Source organism: Onychomys torridus, chromosome 1 (assembly GCF_903995425.1).
Source record: "Onychomys torridus chromosome 1, mOncTor1.1, whole genome shotgun sequence".
Taxonomy (NCBI): domain Eukaryota; kingdom Metazoa; phylum Chordata; class Mammalia; order Rodentia; family Cricetidae; genus Onychomys; species Onychomys torridus.
Genome location: NC_050443.1, coordinates 125,888,962 through 125,903,439, shown reverse-complemented (window position 1 = coordinate 125,903,439; position 14,478 = coordinate 125,888,962). Strand labels below are relative to the sequence as shown.

Below are 14,478 nucleotides of genomic sequence, written 5' to 3'. Positions count from 1 at the left end.
ATAACTTAAATTAATCCATGTATATTAATCTATATTCTGTCATGTGGCATTACCGCTCTTCTATCTTGCACCTCCTGTTTCCTCTCTGTCTCCTGGCTTCTCCCACACCCTAGATTCCTCCTCCTCTTCTTTTTCCTCCCAAAGAATCCCACCTATACCAACTACCTAGCTATTGGCCATTCAGATTTTTATTACACCAATCACAGCAATACATCTTCACACAGTGTACAAGTATCCCACAACAGATGCTTACCTGTGATCTCAGCATTTGGGAGGTGGAAGAAGAAGGATCAGAAATTCAAGACTAGCTGCTATTACATAGTGAGTTTCGAGGCCAACCTGGGCACCTCCGCCTCACCCACATCTAAAGCAGTTATGGGGAATCCAAACAGCTATAGCATTGTGACTTCAGGGCCTCTGTCACTATCCAACTTTTTCAGCATCAGAAAGTGTCAATCATCCAGCCAATTCCGCACAGGGATGCAGGGAACTTAACTTGCCTCTTGCACATTTTAAACACAATGAAAGTTGGGTGGGTTATACCTACCCTTTGGCTGGAACCAGTAGTTCCAGATACTCAGGAAGCTGAGGCCGAAGGATGTTTTCAGCCCAGAAGTTCAGTCTAGGCAACACACTGGAGACCCTGGCTCACAATAACTCATACAACAGCCTGAGATGGCACAAGCCTTTGATCCCAGGCAGAGACAGGCGGATCTCTGTGAGTTCAAGGCCTGCCTGGTCAACAGACCTAGTACCAGGATAGCCAAGTCTACACAAGACGGGGAGAGGGGAGGGAAGAGGCTGGGTGGATGTAAAGAGAAACAGGGCAGAAGTTTCAGTGGTCTGTTGGGAGGGTTTATGTCGGGGTGAGATGGGTTCAACCACTTACCAAGAAGAGGCCAGTTAGTAAAACCTCCCCAAACAACCAACCAATTATTCTTTACCTAGATCTCTCCGCTTTACCAATGACCTAGAACTTGTCAGACACTCCCTTAACCACGCCCCCAGGCCAAGAGCAGCTGTGTCACTTGCGACCAGGTCCCTGGACCTGTAGAAGGGCGCAGGCCCGAGCCCGGCGGCGGCGGCAGCCGAGGCACGCGGAGCGGGGACGACGTGCAGGAGGAGGAGCTTGCGGCCAGCTCGCTGTCATGTCGCGCCAGGCTAAGGATGACTTCCTGCGGCACTACACAGTCTCCGACCCCAGGACCCACCCCAAGGGCTACACGGAGTACAAAGTGACGGCGCAGGTGAGGTGGGACCCGGCGGGAGACCTACCCTTTTAAACAGCCCGGGACCCATGTTGTGCCTTAAAGGCAAAGAGCTGCTGGGAGCTCGCAGTTGGGCCTACGAAAATGGACGTCCCCTTTAAGAGGAGCCCGAGGCCGAAGACTTAGGTTCCGCACCCCCTGGGGGCGGGGCTGAGGGTCGTTTGTAAAGCCTGGGGACTCTGTTGCTTCCCGGGCAGGCTTGCGTCCCCGCCCTTCCGCTAGTTGTGTCTAGATGCTGTCTACGAATTTCTCAAAGCAAGAAAACTCCGGATTAACCCAAATATTCCTTCTCTAATCGCTTGGAGTAACTTTTAGTTATTAGCTCTGCTTGACACATAAAAGCCCCCTCCACACACGCCTTTTTTTTTTTTTTTTCTTTGAGACAGGGTTTCTCTGTGTAGCTTTGCGCCTTTCCTGGAACTCACTTGGTAGCCCAGGCTGGCCTCGAACTCACAGAGATCCACCTGCCTCTGCCTCCCGAGTGCTGGGATTAAAGGCGTGGGCCACCACTGCCCGGCCTTTTTTTTTTTTTTTTTTTTTTTTGAGACGGAGTGTCTCTACTTATCCCTGACTGTCCTGGAACTCATTATGTAGACCAGGCTGACAGAATGCTGGGATTAGAGGCATGCGCCGCTGTGTACAATTGAAAAAGTTTCAAGGAGTTTGTTTTTCTGTTTTTGTTTTCATTAAAATATATGTATTTGTGTGGTTTTTAAAAGCTCACGCAATCCAAAAGGACTGAAAAAGTCTCTATCTTCACGACTGTCTCAGGAAGTAAATAAAAGCTGAAGTTTGTAACACTAAAACTTAAGGTGAGCACATAAAGACATGAAGGAAACTATAAAAATAAATCATCATGAAAGAATGCTTTTAGAATTTTACCCAAGGGCCTGTAACCAGGGAGGCGTCTAGCGGGAGAAACTGGATTGCTGCTGGAAGACTGCAATACGTTTTCCTGTACCTTTCAGCTAGGCAGCCCTTTGATTAGTGTGCCTGTCAACGGTTAGAAGGAAACACACACATAAAAGTTGCTCCCAAGGCGATCTAAGTCAGAATCCTAGATGTTTTGGGATTGTGCTTCTGCCCAATAACTTGCTTTGTTCCATGCCAAAAAAATATGAACAAAATAATTGTCTCTAGGAAGATGGCTGGAGTGTAGGAAACATTCGAAAGTATTTAGAACCCATTCTGACGTATCTTCCTGTTAACTTTTTAGACCTAGTCACAATGCATTACACATGCATTTATTTTTTTCTTTTTTTAAATTTTTATTTATTTATTTATTATGTACACAGAAGAGGGCGTCAGATCTCATTACACATGGTTGTGAGCCACCATGTGGTTGCTGGGAATTGAACTCAGGACCTCTGTAAGAGCAGTCAGTGCTCTTAACCTCTGAGCCATCTCTCCCGCCCCTATTTTTTTCTTTTTTTTTAATGCTAGGGATTGAACCCAGGGTCTCCCTCAAGCTAGACAAGTGCGAGACACACACACACACACACACACACACACACTCAAACTTACTGTGTAACTGAAGATCTTGAACTAATACTCCACACACACACACACACACCTCTCGAGTGCTGGGATCGTGTTGCCACCACACCCTGCACCTCCATTTAAGATTTACTTAAATGTTTCTTTCTTTCTTTCTTTCTTTTTTTCAAGACAGGGTTTCTCTGTGTAACAGCCCTGTCTGTCCTGGAACCCACTTTGTAGATCAGGCCTGCCTGTTTCCCAAGTACTGAGATTAAAAGGCAGACCACATCTGGCTTATTTACTTAAAAAAAAATTTTTTTTAAAGATTTATTTATTTATTATATATACAGACGAGGGCACCAGATCTCATTGCAGATGGTTGTGAGCCACCATGTGGTTGCTGGGAATTGAACTCAGGACCTCTGGAAGAGCAGTTGGTGCTCTTAACCTCTAAGCCATCTCTCCAGCCCCATTTACTTAAAATTTAAAAAATGTTTTAGTTATTTATTTTTTTAACATGTGTGGGTGTTTTATCTGCATGTAGGTCTGTGCACTGTGCATGCAGTGCCGGAAGAGTACAGAAGAGGTCAGTGGATCCCTGTGGATGGGAATGACAGGCCATCCCTGCTTCCTCTGCGTCCAGCTGGCGACTCCCCCTTTCTCTTTCCAGAGCTCTCTGCAAGTCCTGCCTATACCACCTGCCTAGTATTGGCCATTTAGCTTTTTCTTAAACTAATCACAGTGACATATATTTACACAGTAATCAAATATCTCACAACAGAGAGCCAGGCCTGGTGGTACATGTCTTACTGCAAGTACTCATGAGGCAGAAGCAGGCAGATCTCTGTGAGTTTGAAGCAAACCTAATCTATATAGCAAGTTCTAGGCCTGCCAGAACTACACAGGGAGACCTTGCTCCTCCTCCAAAAAAAGACCAACTTAAAAAAACATAAAATTAGCCGGGCAGTGGTGGCACACACCTGTAATCCCAGCACTCGGGAGGCAGAGGCAGGCGGATCTTTGTGAGTTTGAGGCCAGCCTGGGCTACAGAGTGAGATCCAGGAAAGGCGCAAAACTACACAGAGAAACCCTGTCTCAAAAAACAAAAAACAAAACAAACAAACAAAAAACCCATAAAGTTGCTGGGTGGTGGTGGAGCACACGCCTTTAATCCCAGTACTTGGGAGGCAGAGGCAAGTGGATCTCTGTGATTTCAAAGCCAGCCTGGTCTGCAGAGTTATTTCAAAGACATCTAGGGTTACACAGGGAAATCCTGACTCAAAAAAGAAAACAAAACACACACACACAAAGTTGAATATGCGACTACCTAGACAAATGTTTTTTTGCATTTTTTTTTCTTTGAGACAGGGTTTCTTTGTTTACTAGCCCTGGCTGTCCTGGAACTGACTTTGTAGACCAGGCTAGCCTCAAACTCACAGAGATCCATCTACCTCTGCCTGAGTGCTGGAATTAAAAGTGTACACCACCACCACCACCACCACCCAAAAAACAATCCTGAAAAACTGGGCGGTGGTGGCGCACGTCTTTAATTCCAGCACTCAAGAGGCAGAGCCAGGAGGATCTCTGTGAGTTCAAGGCCAGCCTGGTCTATAGATCGAGATCCAGGACAGACATCAAAACTACATGGAGAAATCCTGTCTCGAAAAACCAAAATTAAAAAAAAAAAAAAAAAAAAGGTGTGTGCCACCACAGCCTGACTTCTAGGCAGATGTTTAGTATCCTGACATTTCCCAGATGAAGATACATGTGTACAACAAAAAATTTTCTCAAGAAGCTGAGGATGTAACTCATTGGGAGAGTGCTAACCCAGGTCTGAAGAAGTCCTGAGTTTAATTCCTCGTACCAAAAATAAAAATAAAATAACCGAATCTAGTGGTGTATGCCTATCACCCCAGCACTTGGGAAGCAGTGGTAGAAGGATTAGGAATACAAGGCCATCCTCTGCTACATAGCCAGTTTGAGGCCAGCCTGGGCTATATGAAACCCTGTATCCAGAGACCAAAAAGAAAACTTGCTCAAAACCTTCAGTGCAGGACCCTTTTATTCCAACAGGCACTGTGTCCTTTGAGGGACACTAGGAGGCCTTTGGGGCTCCCTCAGCTTTTGGGGGTAATGCAGTGTTGCATGTTAGGCTCTGGGCTCACCTGGCTCTTGCCTTTCCTTTCTCAGTTCATCTCAAAGAAGGACCCAGAGGATATCAAAGAGGTAAGGCTCCTGGGAAGGAGGGGGACTATTCCATATACAGAGCCAGCATCAGTAAGGGACAGTTGGTAACTTCAAGGAACCAGCCTTCTTCCCTGGCCTGTGCTTGAGGGGTATGTGCTGTCCTTCTCAGCCCCTAGGATATACTGAGCATGGGAAAGCCACTTTCTACCCATGCTGGTCCAGGTCAAGTCTCACATACCTCACAGGTAGTAGTCTGGAAGCGATACAGTGACTTCCGTAAGCTGCATGGGGACTTGGCCTATACTCACCGCAACCTCTTCCGCCGCCTAGAAGAGTTTCCGGCTTTTCCCCCGAGCCCAGGTGTTTGGTGAGTATTGTATCTCCACCTCTAGCCCCAGTATGCAGGTAGATTTAGGCAAAGGGGACCTGGACTGTTGGGAGCTGGTGAATGTGGTCCTGCACACTTTTGGAAAACTGGATGGGCTTACTGCAATGGTGTCATTGAAATATGGGGAAACTGAGGCTCAGAGCAACCTACTGCTTATTATGTGTTGGGCTATTACCATTCCCATCAAGATGAGGCTCGGCAAGGTAAAGGGCTTTTGTCTGAGCCTTAGTCTGTTTTCTGTTGCAATAATACAATACCACAGACTGGATGCCTTAGTTACACAGAACAGAGGCTTGTTCTGACATATGGCTCTGGTCCAAGGTTCAGAGGCCACATCTGCTGATGGCTCTGTTGGTAGCAGCACGCCCAAGGTGACAGGGAGCATCACATGAGTGACAGAAACAAGCTCATTTTTATAGCAGAGAACCAGGAGTCCATTAACCCATTAATTACAAAAGTTCTGCGACTCATGTGAATATTCCTTTACAATGAGGTAAAGAATTGTTGGCAGGTCATGCAAGGCCAATGAAACCATTATGGGGAGTAGGGCGGGGTGCAGGCTGCACCCCAGCACAATAACTGTGGTAGAGTTAGGTTACCCACATGTAACTTTGGAGCTTTTTGTTGTTTTCTTTTGGCTTTTGTTTGTTTGTTTTTGGTTGGTTTGGTTGGTTGCTTGGTTGTTTTGAGACAGGGTTTCTCTGTGGAGCCTTGGCTGTCCTGGAACTTGTCCTGTAGACCAGGCTGGCCTTTAAATCAGAGATCCACCTGCCTCTGCCTCAGTGTTGGGATTAAAGGTGTGCACTACAATGCCCAGGTTTTGTTTTTTCCCCTGTTTTTTGTTTGTTTGTTTTTGAGACAGGGTCTCAAATGTAGCCCAGGTTAGCCTTGACTTTCTGATGATTCTCCCACCTCAGCCTCCCAAGTAGGGGGATGGGATGGCAAGTGTGTGGTTATTATGCCCAGCAGTGAAACAGTCTCTTGCTTTGTGACCTTGGGCAAGTCACCTCCCTTCTCTGAACTTTATTTTCCTCCTGATTATATCCAAGCCTCCTCAAATGGCCTTTCTTGCCAGACATGATAGTACATGCCTTTAATTCCAGCACATAGAAGGCAGAGGCAGGTAGATCTCTGTGAGTCTGAGGTCTACATAGCAAGTTCCAGGCCAGCCAGAGCTATATAATAATACATTGTCATTACAAAAATTTTAAGAAGCCAGGTGGTGGAGGCGCACACCTTTAATCCCAACACTCGGGAGGCAGAGCCACCAGGCAAATCTCTGTGAGTTCGAGGCCAGCCTGGTCTACAGAGGGAGATCCAGGAGAGGCACCAAAACTACACAGAGAAACTCTGTCTCAAAAAAAACAAAGCAAAAAACCATGTTTTGCCTCCTCCTGTCTATGGTATGATACTCTGAGAACAGGGAGCTTGTTTCTCCCACTAACCTTCAGGAGGCAGCATGAAGCAGGTGCTCATTCCACATGGAAAATTAGCAGAGAGCTGGTGCCTGCAGGAGGAGCCAGGGAAGATTAATGGGAGGAGGGGGGTCCCACAGGCTGCTTAGCACTTCTCAGGCAGAGCCAGGAAATGTGGGCTTTGGGAGCAGAACTCCTGTGGCCATTGCTGCTGTCCTCGGCCTGCAGGTCGATTTGAAGCCTCTGTGATCGAAGAAAGGCGTAAGGGTGCGGAGGACTTGCTGCGCTTCACGGTACCCATCCCTGCACTCAACAACAGCCCCCAGCTCAAGGAGTTTTTCCGGGTAAACCTGCCTGCTCCCCCACCTCCCCAGCACCTGTACAGCTTCCCTCCTAGCAGCTAAATTCCTGACTCTCTCCCTTGCTGGACTTCGTCCCTTGCAGGGTGGGGAGGTAACGCGGCCCTCTGAGGTGTCCAGGGACCTGCGCATCCTGCCACCCCCCCTCATCCCCAGACCACCTCCTGATGAGGCCCGGCTGCTCCAGCCACTGCCTGCAGAAAGGAGGGGCCAGGAGGAGTTGGATGTGCCAGGTATATCTGGGTCAGGGAAGGGAGTGAGTCCTCCCCAGGAATCTCAGGGAGAAGTACAGGGGTGCGTAGTTCTACCATTCACCTGCAGGGGAACTCTGAACAGGTCATTTTTCTTTTCTGGGCTTCAGTTTGCTAATCTGTCAAAGAGGCCAAGACCTAAGAGTGGCCTTGTCTGTACCCATGGCTGCTTCAAGGATTAATCCAGACAGATTCTGTTTTGAGAGCTGAGAGGCAGTGGGTGCAAACATTAATGTCCCCTGCTCTCTCCTCAGCGGATCCCCTACCGTCTAGCCCTGCCCAGGAGGCCTTGGATCTTCTCTTCAGCTGTGACAGTACGGAGGAAGCATCCAGCTCCCCAGCCAGAGGGCCCCTCTCTGAGGCTGAACTTGCCCTTTTCGACCCATACTCCAAAGAAGGTAAGGAGAAGGTGTGGGGCAAGAGGAGCTAAGGGACATGAAGGGAGTACATGCTGTCTGGGTCAGCCCCTGCTGCCCTGAAGCCAGACGGCAGCCTCCATGGCCATGAGAAGCACTGAGCCACTGTGGAGGAAGGATCTGAGCCCTCCTCTCTGGGCAGAGTCTGGGTAGCATAGCATCATAATGTCTTTGCTCTTGGACCTGCTACGGCTAGCCGGGGTGGCACATGCCCTGACTCCCAGCATGAGAGGCAGAAGTACAGGCAGGAGGATCTGCATGAATTTGGCATGGTCTACATAACAGTCCGGGGAAGGGAGGGCTACATAATCTCAAAAACAAAAGTAAAGAAGGTGGGACCTTGTCCCAATCCATGGGGACAGTCTGGACCTGAAGAGCAGTAGGCACTAGAGCTCCTATGAGACCTGGGGGCTGCCAGAGTCAGGCAGGTTCCCCATACAGGTCAGGGCACCGAACTCCTGCTTGCAAAGAGACACTGAAGCTTTCTTTATTCTAAAATTCACCGACTTCATGCTGTAACTGCAATTGGGTTAGGGTTGCTGACTGCATGGGGGACACGGCTCAGTTGATAGAGTGCTTGGCTGGCATGCACAGAGCCCCGGGTTCAACTTCTAGTGCCACTTTACAGGGCTTCCCTGTGGAGCCCTGGCTGTACTGGAACTCAGAGATTCACCTGCCTCTGCCTTGGCCTCTTGAGTGCTGGGATCAAAGGCGTGTACCACTGCCCACCCAGCTTTTATTTCAAGCCAAAAATAAGGGCCTTCAGGATGGCCTTGTGGATAAAGGTACTAGCCAACAAGCCTGATGACTTGGACTCACGTGGTAGATTCTGCCAAGTTGCCCTCCAACCTACACACGCACATATATGTAATGCTATTTTTAACAGGAAAGTTGGATATGGTGGCACACACCTTTGATCCTAGCACTCAAGGAGTGCAGATATGTGGATTCAAGATCAGCCTAGTCTACATAGCAAATTACAGATAGCCAGGCCTCTGTGGTGAGACCCTGTCGTTAATAAAACAAACAAAAAAGGTAAGTGGCACATGGCTATATCCCAGCACTAGGGAGGCAGAGGCAGAAAGACCAGGCCAATTCAAGGTCATGGGCCAGTAAGGTGTCTCAGAGGGTGACAGCACCTGCCCTGTGAGCCTGGCAACCTGAGTTCATCTCCAGAACCCACTTAGGGTGAAAAAAACACAAAACAAAACAAACCCAAAATCTCCCAAAACTTGTCCTCTGGCCTCTACCTGGGTGACTGCAGTCGGTCATGTATGCAACAACAATAATAAACTAAGCCTTTCCAAAAAGCTCCTGAGCCAAACCAAGCAAACAGAACACAACTGGTTTGCTCTACTCAAGGGAATTCTGGATTTTCCAGGCTCTGTTCCCATCCAGTGGGGACAGTTTTGTGTCCTTATGAACAAAATAAGCGCGGGGTGGGGGGGGGGGTACAGGACGGGGACGGGGACAGGGACGACAACAGACCCTGGGAAAGAAGGCCATTCCGGCTTGAATCCTCCATTTTATTACAGAAAGGACCGGTTCCAGCCCCACCCACACGGGTGAGCTGGCCGCCATGGAGGTGCAGTCCAGAAGGCTGGACCAGGAACCCTGGGAGCCAGGAGGCCAGGAGAAGGAAGCAGAGGATGGAGAGCCTGCCCCAGCCTATCTGAGGCAGGCCACAGAGCTCATCACTCAAGCCCTTCACAGTGAAAACAGTGGTGCCTATGCGGAGGCGCTCCAAGGCTACCGAGACGGGGTGCACATCCTGCTTCAGGGTGTCTCGGGTGAGTGCTGCTATAAGGAGACCAGAAGTGAAAAGCAACGGGGCTGGGGAGATGGCACCGGGGATAAAGTACATGCTACATAAGGAACTGAATTAGAATGCCCAGAACCCACACAAAGTGGCAAGATGGGGGGCAGAGTCAGGAAAATGCCAGGAGACTCCAGGGCTGGTGAGCCTGGCATATGTAACAGAACGGCAGAGTGGAGTCTCAGACATGGTGGAGGAGGAGACTTACATCAGAGGTTGACCACTGACCTGCCGTGTTCACTCTCACAAAATATTTCAAAAAGAAAAGAAGGATCAGGAGCCTTCATTTCTTACAGGTCAACCAGAGACCTTGGGCAGAACTTTCTTTTTATTTATTTATTTATTTACTTACTTACTTACTTACTTATTTTGGTTTTTCAAGACAGGATTTCTCTGTGTAGCTTTGCGCCTTCCCTGGAACTCGGTTTGGAGACCAGGCTGGCCTCGAACTCACAAAGATCCGCCTGCCTCTGCCTCCTTGAGTGCTGGGATTAAAAACATGTGCCGCCACCACCTGGCTAATTTTTTTTTTTGAAGGTTTATTTATTATGTATACAATATGCATGAACGCCGGAAGAGGGCACCAGATCTCATTACAGATGGTTGTGAGCCACCATGTAGTTGCTGGGAATTGAACTCAGGACCTCTGGAAGAGCAGTCGGTGCTCTTAACCTCTGAGCCATCTCTCCAGCCCTCATAATTTTTTAATAGCCTCATAAAATGGGGAAAAGACACACTAGGACCCAGGGCTGGGGGAAGGGCACATGCTGGCCAGGGGTTCTGAAGGTAGCGGGGCCTTCTGCTCTCTGCAGGTGACCCATCCCCTGCCCGCAGGGAAGGTGTGAAAAAGAAGGCTGCGGAGTACCTGAGGTGGGCAGAGACCCTCCATGCACACTTGCCTTGAGGGGTGGACCCTTCTGGGACGTCAGTTCCTGCACTGCCAGCCTCCTCCACTCCTTTCCTTGGGACCCAGCCCTGTTTCCTGCTCTTGGAACCCCAGGGGCCATATCTCTATTAACTGGATCAAGTATGAGAAAAGCAAAGACTCATCAGCTCTGACCTCTCTGTTTTATGTGAGTGGCATGTGGCCACTAATCTCTCAGTTCACCCATCTAGAGCCAGGGTCTGCAGTCAGACCTGGCCCACTGCCTTTTTTTGTAAGGCCCTCAAGCTACAAGGATTTTTCCTTTTTTTTTTTTTTTTTTTTTTTTTTTTTTTTTTTTTTGTTTTGTTGTTGTTGTTGTTAATGGTTGGAAGGAAAATGATTCTTTGACCAGTGAAAAATTTACAAAATTTAAATGTGTGTGAATAAAAACGAGTCAGAACACGTCTAGGTCCGTTTGCTTATTACTGTCTATGGTTGTACCAAATGAGTTGAATAAGCTGTGTCTATCAGTCTGTGGCTCACGCCTTTAATCCCTGTACTCCAAAGGCAGGGGCAGGCGAATCTCATTGAGTTCAGAGTCAGCCAGCCTAAGCTACACATGGAGACGCTGTCTCAAAACAAAACGCTTAGGGAGGCTATCTCCAGGGAAACAATAAAGAATGGCAAGCCCACGACACTAGTTTCGTGTGTCCAAAAGATAATGAAGAGATACACAAAACAGAGTTAAGTATTTTGCGAGAGCCCCAAATCCAAAAACTGAAGTTCACTAAATCCCAGAAGACTTGGAGAGGTGTGGCCTCATCGCTGGACTACAAACCAGTGCATCATGGGACGGCTTAAAGTGGGAAAAGAACGAGGCCAGGCGCGATGGATTATGGGAGGCGTTTCTGAAGGCCGCCGGAGCAGGAGCGTTCTTGTATTGGCCGGTCTGGGGAGCCACGGGGAGCGGGGGCGGGCCAGCCAAACGGGGCCCCGTGCCTGTTCCCCGTGCCCGGGGCAAGATGCAGCGCCGCGCGTCCACTGGCCCGGAGATGCCGAGTGTGCGTCGGCTACCCACCTCCCTGCCATGTCCGGCTGCAAGCTGCCGAGGGGCCTGTGCCCAGACATGTGCCCGGCCGCCGAGCGCTCCCAACGCGAGCGCGAGCGCCGCCTGCACCGGCTGGAGGTAGAGCCGGGCGGACCTGGGAGCGCGCCCCGAGCCGACCCGCGGCGCGCCGTGAAGGAGTACAGCCGGCCGGCGGCCGGCAAGCCCCGGCCCCCGCCCAGCCTGCTGCGGCCGCCCCCGGTGCTCCTGGCCACCGTGCGCTACCTGGCCGGTGAGGTGGCCGGCCGCGCCGACGCGTCGTGCGCAGAGGTGGCGGGCTTCGTGGCGGACCGCCTGCGCGCTGTGCGGCTGGACCTGTCGCTGCAGGGCGTGGGCGACGCGGAAGCGGCGGCGGTGCTGGAGGCCGCGCTGGCCACGCTGCTGGCCGTGGTGGCGCGCCTGCGGCCCGAAGAAGCGCGCGGAGCCGCGGACCCGGTGCTGCTGCAGACGCAGGTGCAGGAGGGCTTCGGCTCGCTGAGGCGCTGCTACGCGCGAGGCGAGGCTCCGCACCCCCGGCAGGCCGCCTTCCAGGGCCTCTTTCTGCTCTACAATTTGGGTGAGTCGGCTCCCACGGAGCTGAGCGTGGGGACCTGAGGATCTTGGGGGAGAAGCAGCCCTAGCGTCGGTGGCGAAGTGTAGCTACGGGGTACGGCAGCTTCCATCACTCCGTAGTAGCTCCTCCTCGGGAAAGTCTGTTCCTAAGAGCCCTCGACTCCCGACGTGGGGCCTCAGACCTGTCATTCCTACACGGGGCTGTTTTCTCCATAATAGAGGTGGAGGGAGGTGGGATGGTAATGAGGGAGTTGGCCTAGAAAGCGCTTTCCGAACTTTTAAAAACTACTCGGTGGGCTGGCTGGCCCAAGAATGAACTTGACAGAAGTTGCTAAAAGGCCCTTTCTGTGGGCGAATTACTTATTAAAAGAAATCCGATGGGCGTGGTGGCAGGTGCCTTTAATCCCAACTCAGGCAAGCAGATTCTTTGGTGATTTTATATGGGATAACACACACAGGGTGACTCCTTTTTTAGGTTTTTCGAGACAGGGTTTCTCTGTAGCTTTGGGCCTTTCCTGGAACTCACTTGGTAGCCCAGGCTGGCCTCGAACTCAGAGAGATCCGCCTGCCTCTGCCTCCCGAGTGCTGGGATCAAAGGCGTGCGCCACCACCCACCCAGCCACAGATTGATTCTTAAACTAAAAAGTGGCCCAAGGTCCCAGTGGCCACGATTTCTTGGAAAGGAAGAGAGTCTTCCTCAAAAAATGACCTTTCCAGATGGAGAAGTGAGAGTGTGGTGAAGAAGCCAGCACCCAGAATCCTTTTGATAGTGCAGCCTAGACAGTGGGAAACCCGAGTCAGACAACTTAGGTTTGGGTCCAGCAGGAGTAGCCTGAGCTCTCTAGGACAGCCTCAGGCAAGACTTTATTTTGGCCTGTGCACTGGCTGGTTTTGTGTGTTGACTTGACGAAAACTAGTCATCAGAGAGGAAAGAAGTTGAGGAAATAAGCCCGGCGGCAGCGCAAGCCTTTAATCTCAGCACTTGGGAGTCCGAGGCAAGCCTGGTCTCTGAGTCCGAGGCCAGCCTGGTCTCCAAACTGAGTTCCAGGAAGGACGCAAACACTACAGGAGAAACCCTGTCTCAGAAGAAGAAGAAAAAAAAAAAGTTGAGGAAATGGCTTCACGAGATCCAGCTGTAATGCATTTTCTCAATTAGTGATCATTGGGGGAGGAAGGGCCCAGCCCACTGTGGTGGTCCTGAAAAAAACAGGAAAAAAGAAAACGAGCTGAGCAAGCCAGTGAGCAACACCCCAGTGGCCTCTGTATCAGTTCCTGCCTCCAGGATCCTGTCCTGCTTGAGTTCCTGTCCTGATTTCCCTTAGTGATGAACAGCAATTTGAAGGTGTTAGCCAAAGGAACTTCCTCCCCTCCAACTTGTGATTGGTCATGGTATTTTGTCACAGTAATGGAAACTCTTAAGACATCCTGTGTCCTCATCTGTAAATGTAACAATGCCCATTTCCCCATTGTAAGGATTTAGACTGAAGGAGGTCTGGTCTTGTGGCTCCTCACATAGACAGATCAGAGAAGGGTCTGGTGTGATGGCTGGATCTTTGTTGGAAGGAGAGAGGAAGTGTTAGCCTCTCTGAGGGAACATGACTGGAGTTGGCAGGTGGGCAGAACCAAGTTCTGGAAATGAACTGGAGGGGTGGAATATAAGGTAGGTGGGCCTGATCTATTAGTTACTAAGCATTCTTGTTTCTTTCTGATTCTGGGCCTCAGGCTCTGTAGAAGCCCTGCAGGAGGTCCTACGGCTGCCTGCCTCCCTTCGTGCCTGCCCACCCCTTCAGACCGCCCTGGCTGTTGACGCTGCCTTCCGTGAAGGCAACCATGCCCGGTTGTTCCGCCTGCTTCGCACCTTGCCCTACCTACAGAGCTGCGCAGTGCAGGGACACATTGGCTCTGCCCGCCGCAAAGCCCTGGCCCGTCTGTCCCGTGCCCTGAGCACTCCCAAAGGGCAGACCTTGCCTTTGGACTTCATAGTACACCTTCTGGCCCTGGATGGACTCTGCGAAGCACAGGACCTGTGTCGGGCCCATGGGCTGACCTTAGATAAAGACAGAGTTGTATTCCTGAGGGGTCGATACTCTGAGGAAGGACTCCCACCCCCTGGTACCTGCCACCTGTTAGTGGGAAGCAAGCTGCAGGGACACACCCTGGAGGAGGTGGTCATGGCAGAGGAAGACAGGGAAATACACAGACCTGGATCTCCAGCTTGAGAGGGCTCCGTCTCCCCCAAGGACTGGACCAGAGCACCTGGGGTTCTTTTTCATGATTCCCAAACAATAAAAGGAACTTGTTTTACAGGAACTTGTTAGACTTCGTTTATTTGAGGGTTAAGAGGGGAGATAGAACATTGAAGATCAGGGTAAGAAGA

The 14,478-nt window shown here is 50.4% G+C and overlaps 2 protein-coding genes across 2 annotated transcripts; both read left to right on the top strand.

Annotated features, from left to right (window-relative positions):
• Nucleotides 1-996: 996 nt before the first annotated feature.
• Snx15 (sorting nexin 15) lies at nt 997-10,776 on the top strand. The gene is given in 9 exon segments (XM_036176991.1): nt 997-1,247; nt 4,938-4,973; nt 5,180-5,278; nt 5,280-5,301; nt 6,966-7,081; nt 7,182-7,329; nt 7,602-7,745; nt 9,299-9,553; nt 10,392-10,776. Coding segments are annotated over 9 exon segments (1,011 nt in total). The 5' UTR covers nt 997-1,148; the 3' UTR covers nt 10,484-10,776.
• A 515-nt stretch (nt 10,777-11,291) lies between these two features.
• Sac3d1 (SAC3 domain containing 1) lies at nt 11,292-14,411 on the top strand. The gene is made up of 2 exons (XM_036202720.1): nt 11,292-12,105; nt 13,824-14,411. The coding sequence occupies exons 1-2, from the start codon at nt 11,292-11,294 to the stop codon at nt 14,318-14,320; spliced, it is 1,311 nt and encodes a 436-aa protein (XP_036058613.1). The 3' UTR covers nt 14,321-14,411.
• Nucleotides 14,412-14,478: the final 67 nt, after the last annotated feature.

Bases quoted from the DNA above. Each gene is read 5' to 3' on its own strand.
- Sac3d1 (XM_036202720.1), top strand. From the start codon at position 11,292: ATGGGACGGCTTAAAGTGGGAAAAGAACGAGGCCAGGCGCGATGGATT. The intron at 12,106-13,823 runs GTGAGTCGGCTC...TCTGGGCCTCAG, and splicing joins CTTTCTGCTCTACAATTTGG to GCTCTGTAGAAGCCCTGCAG.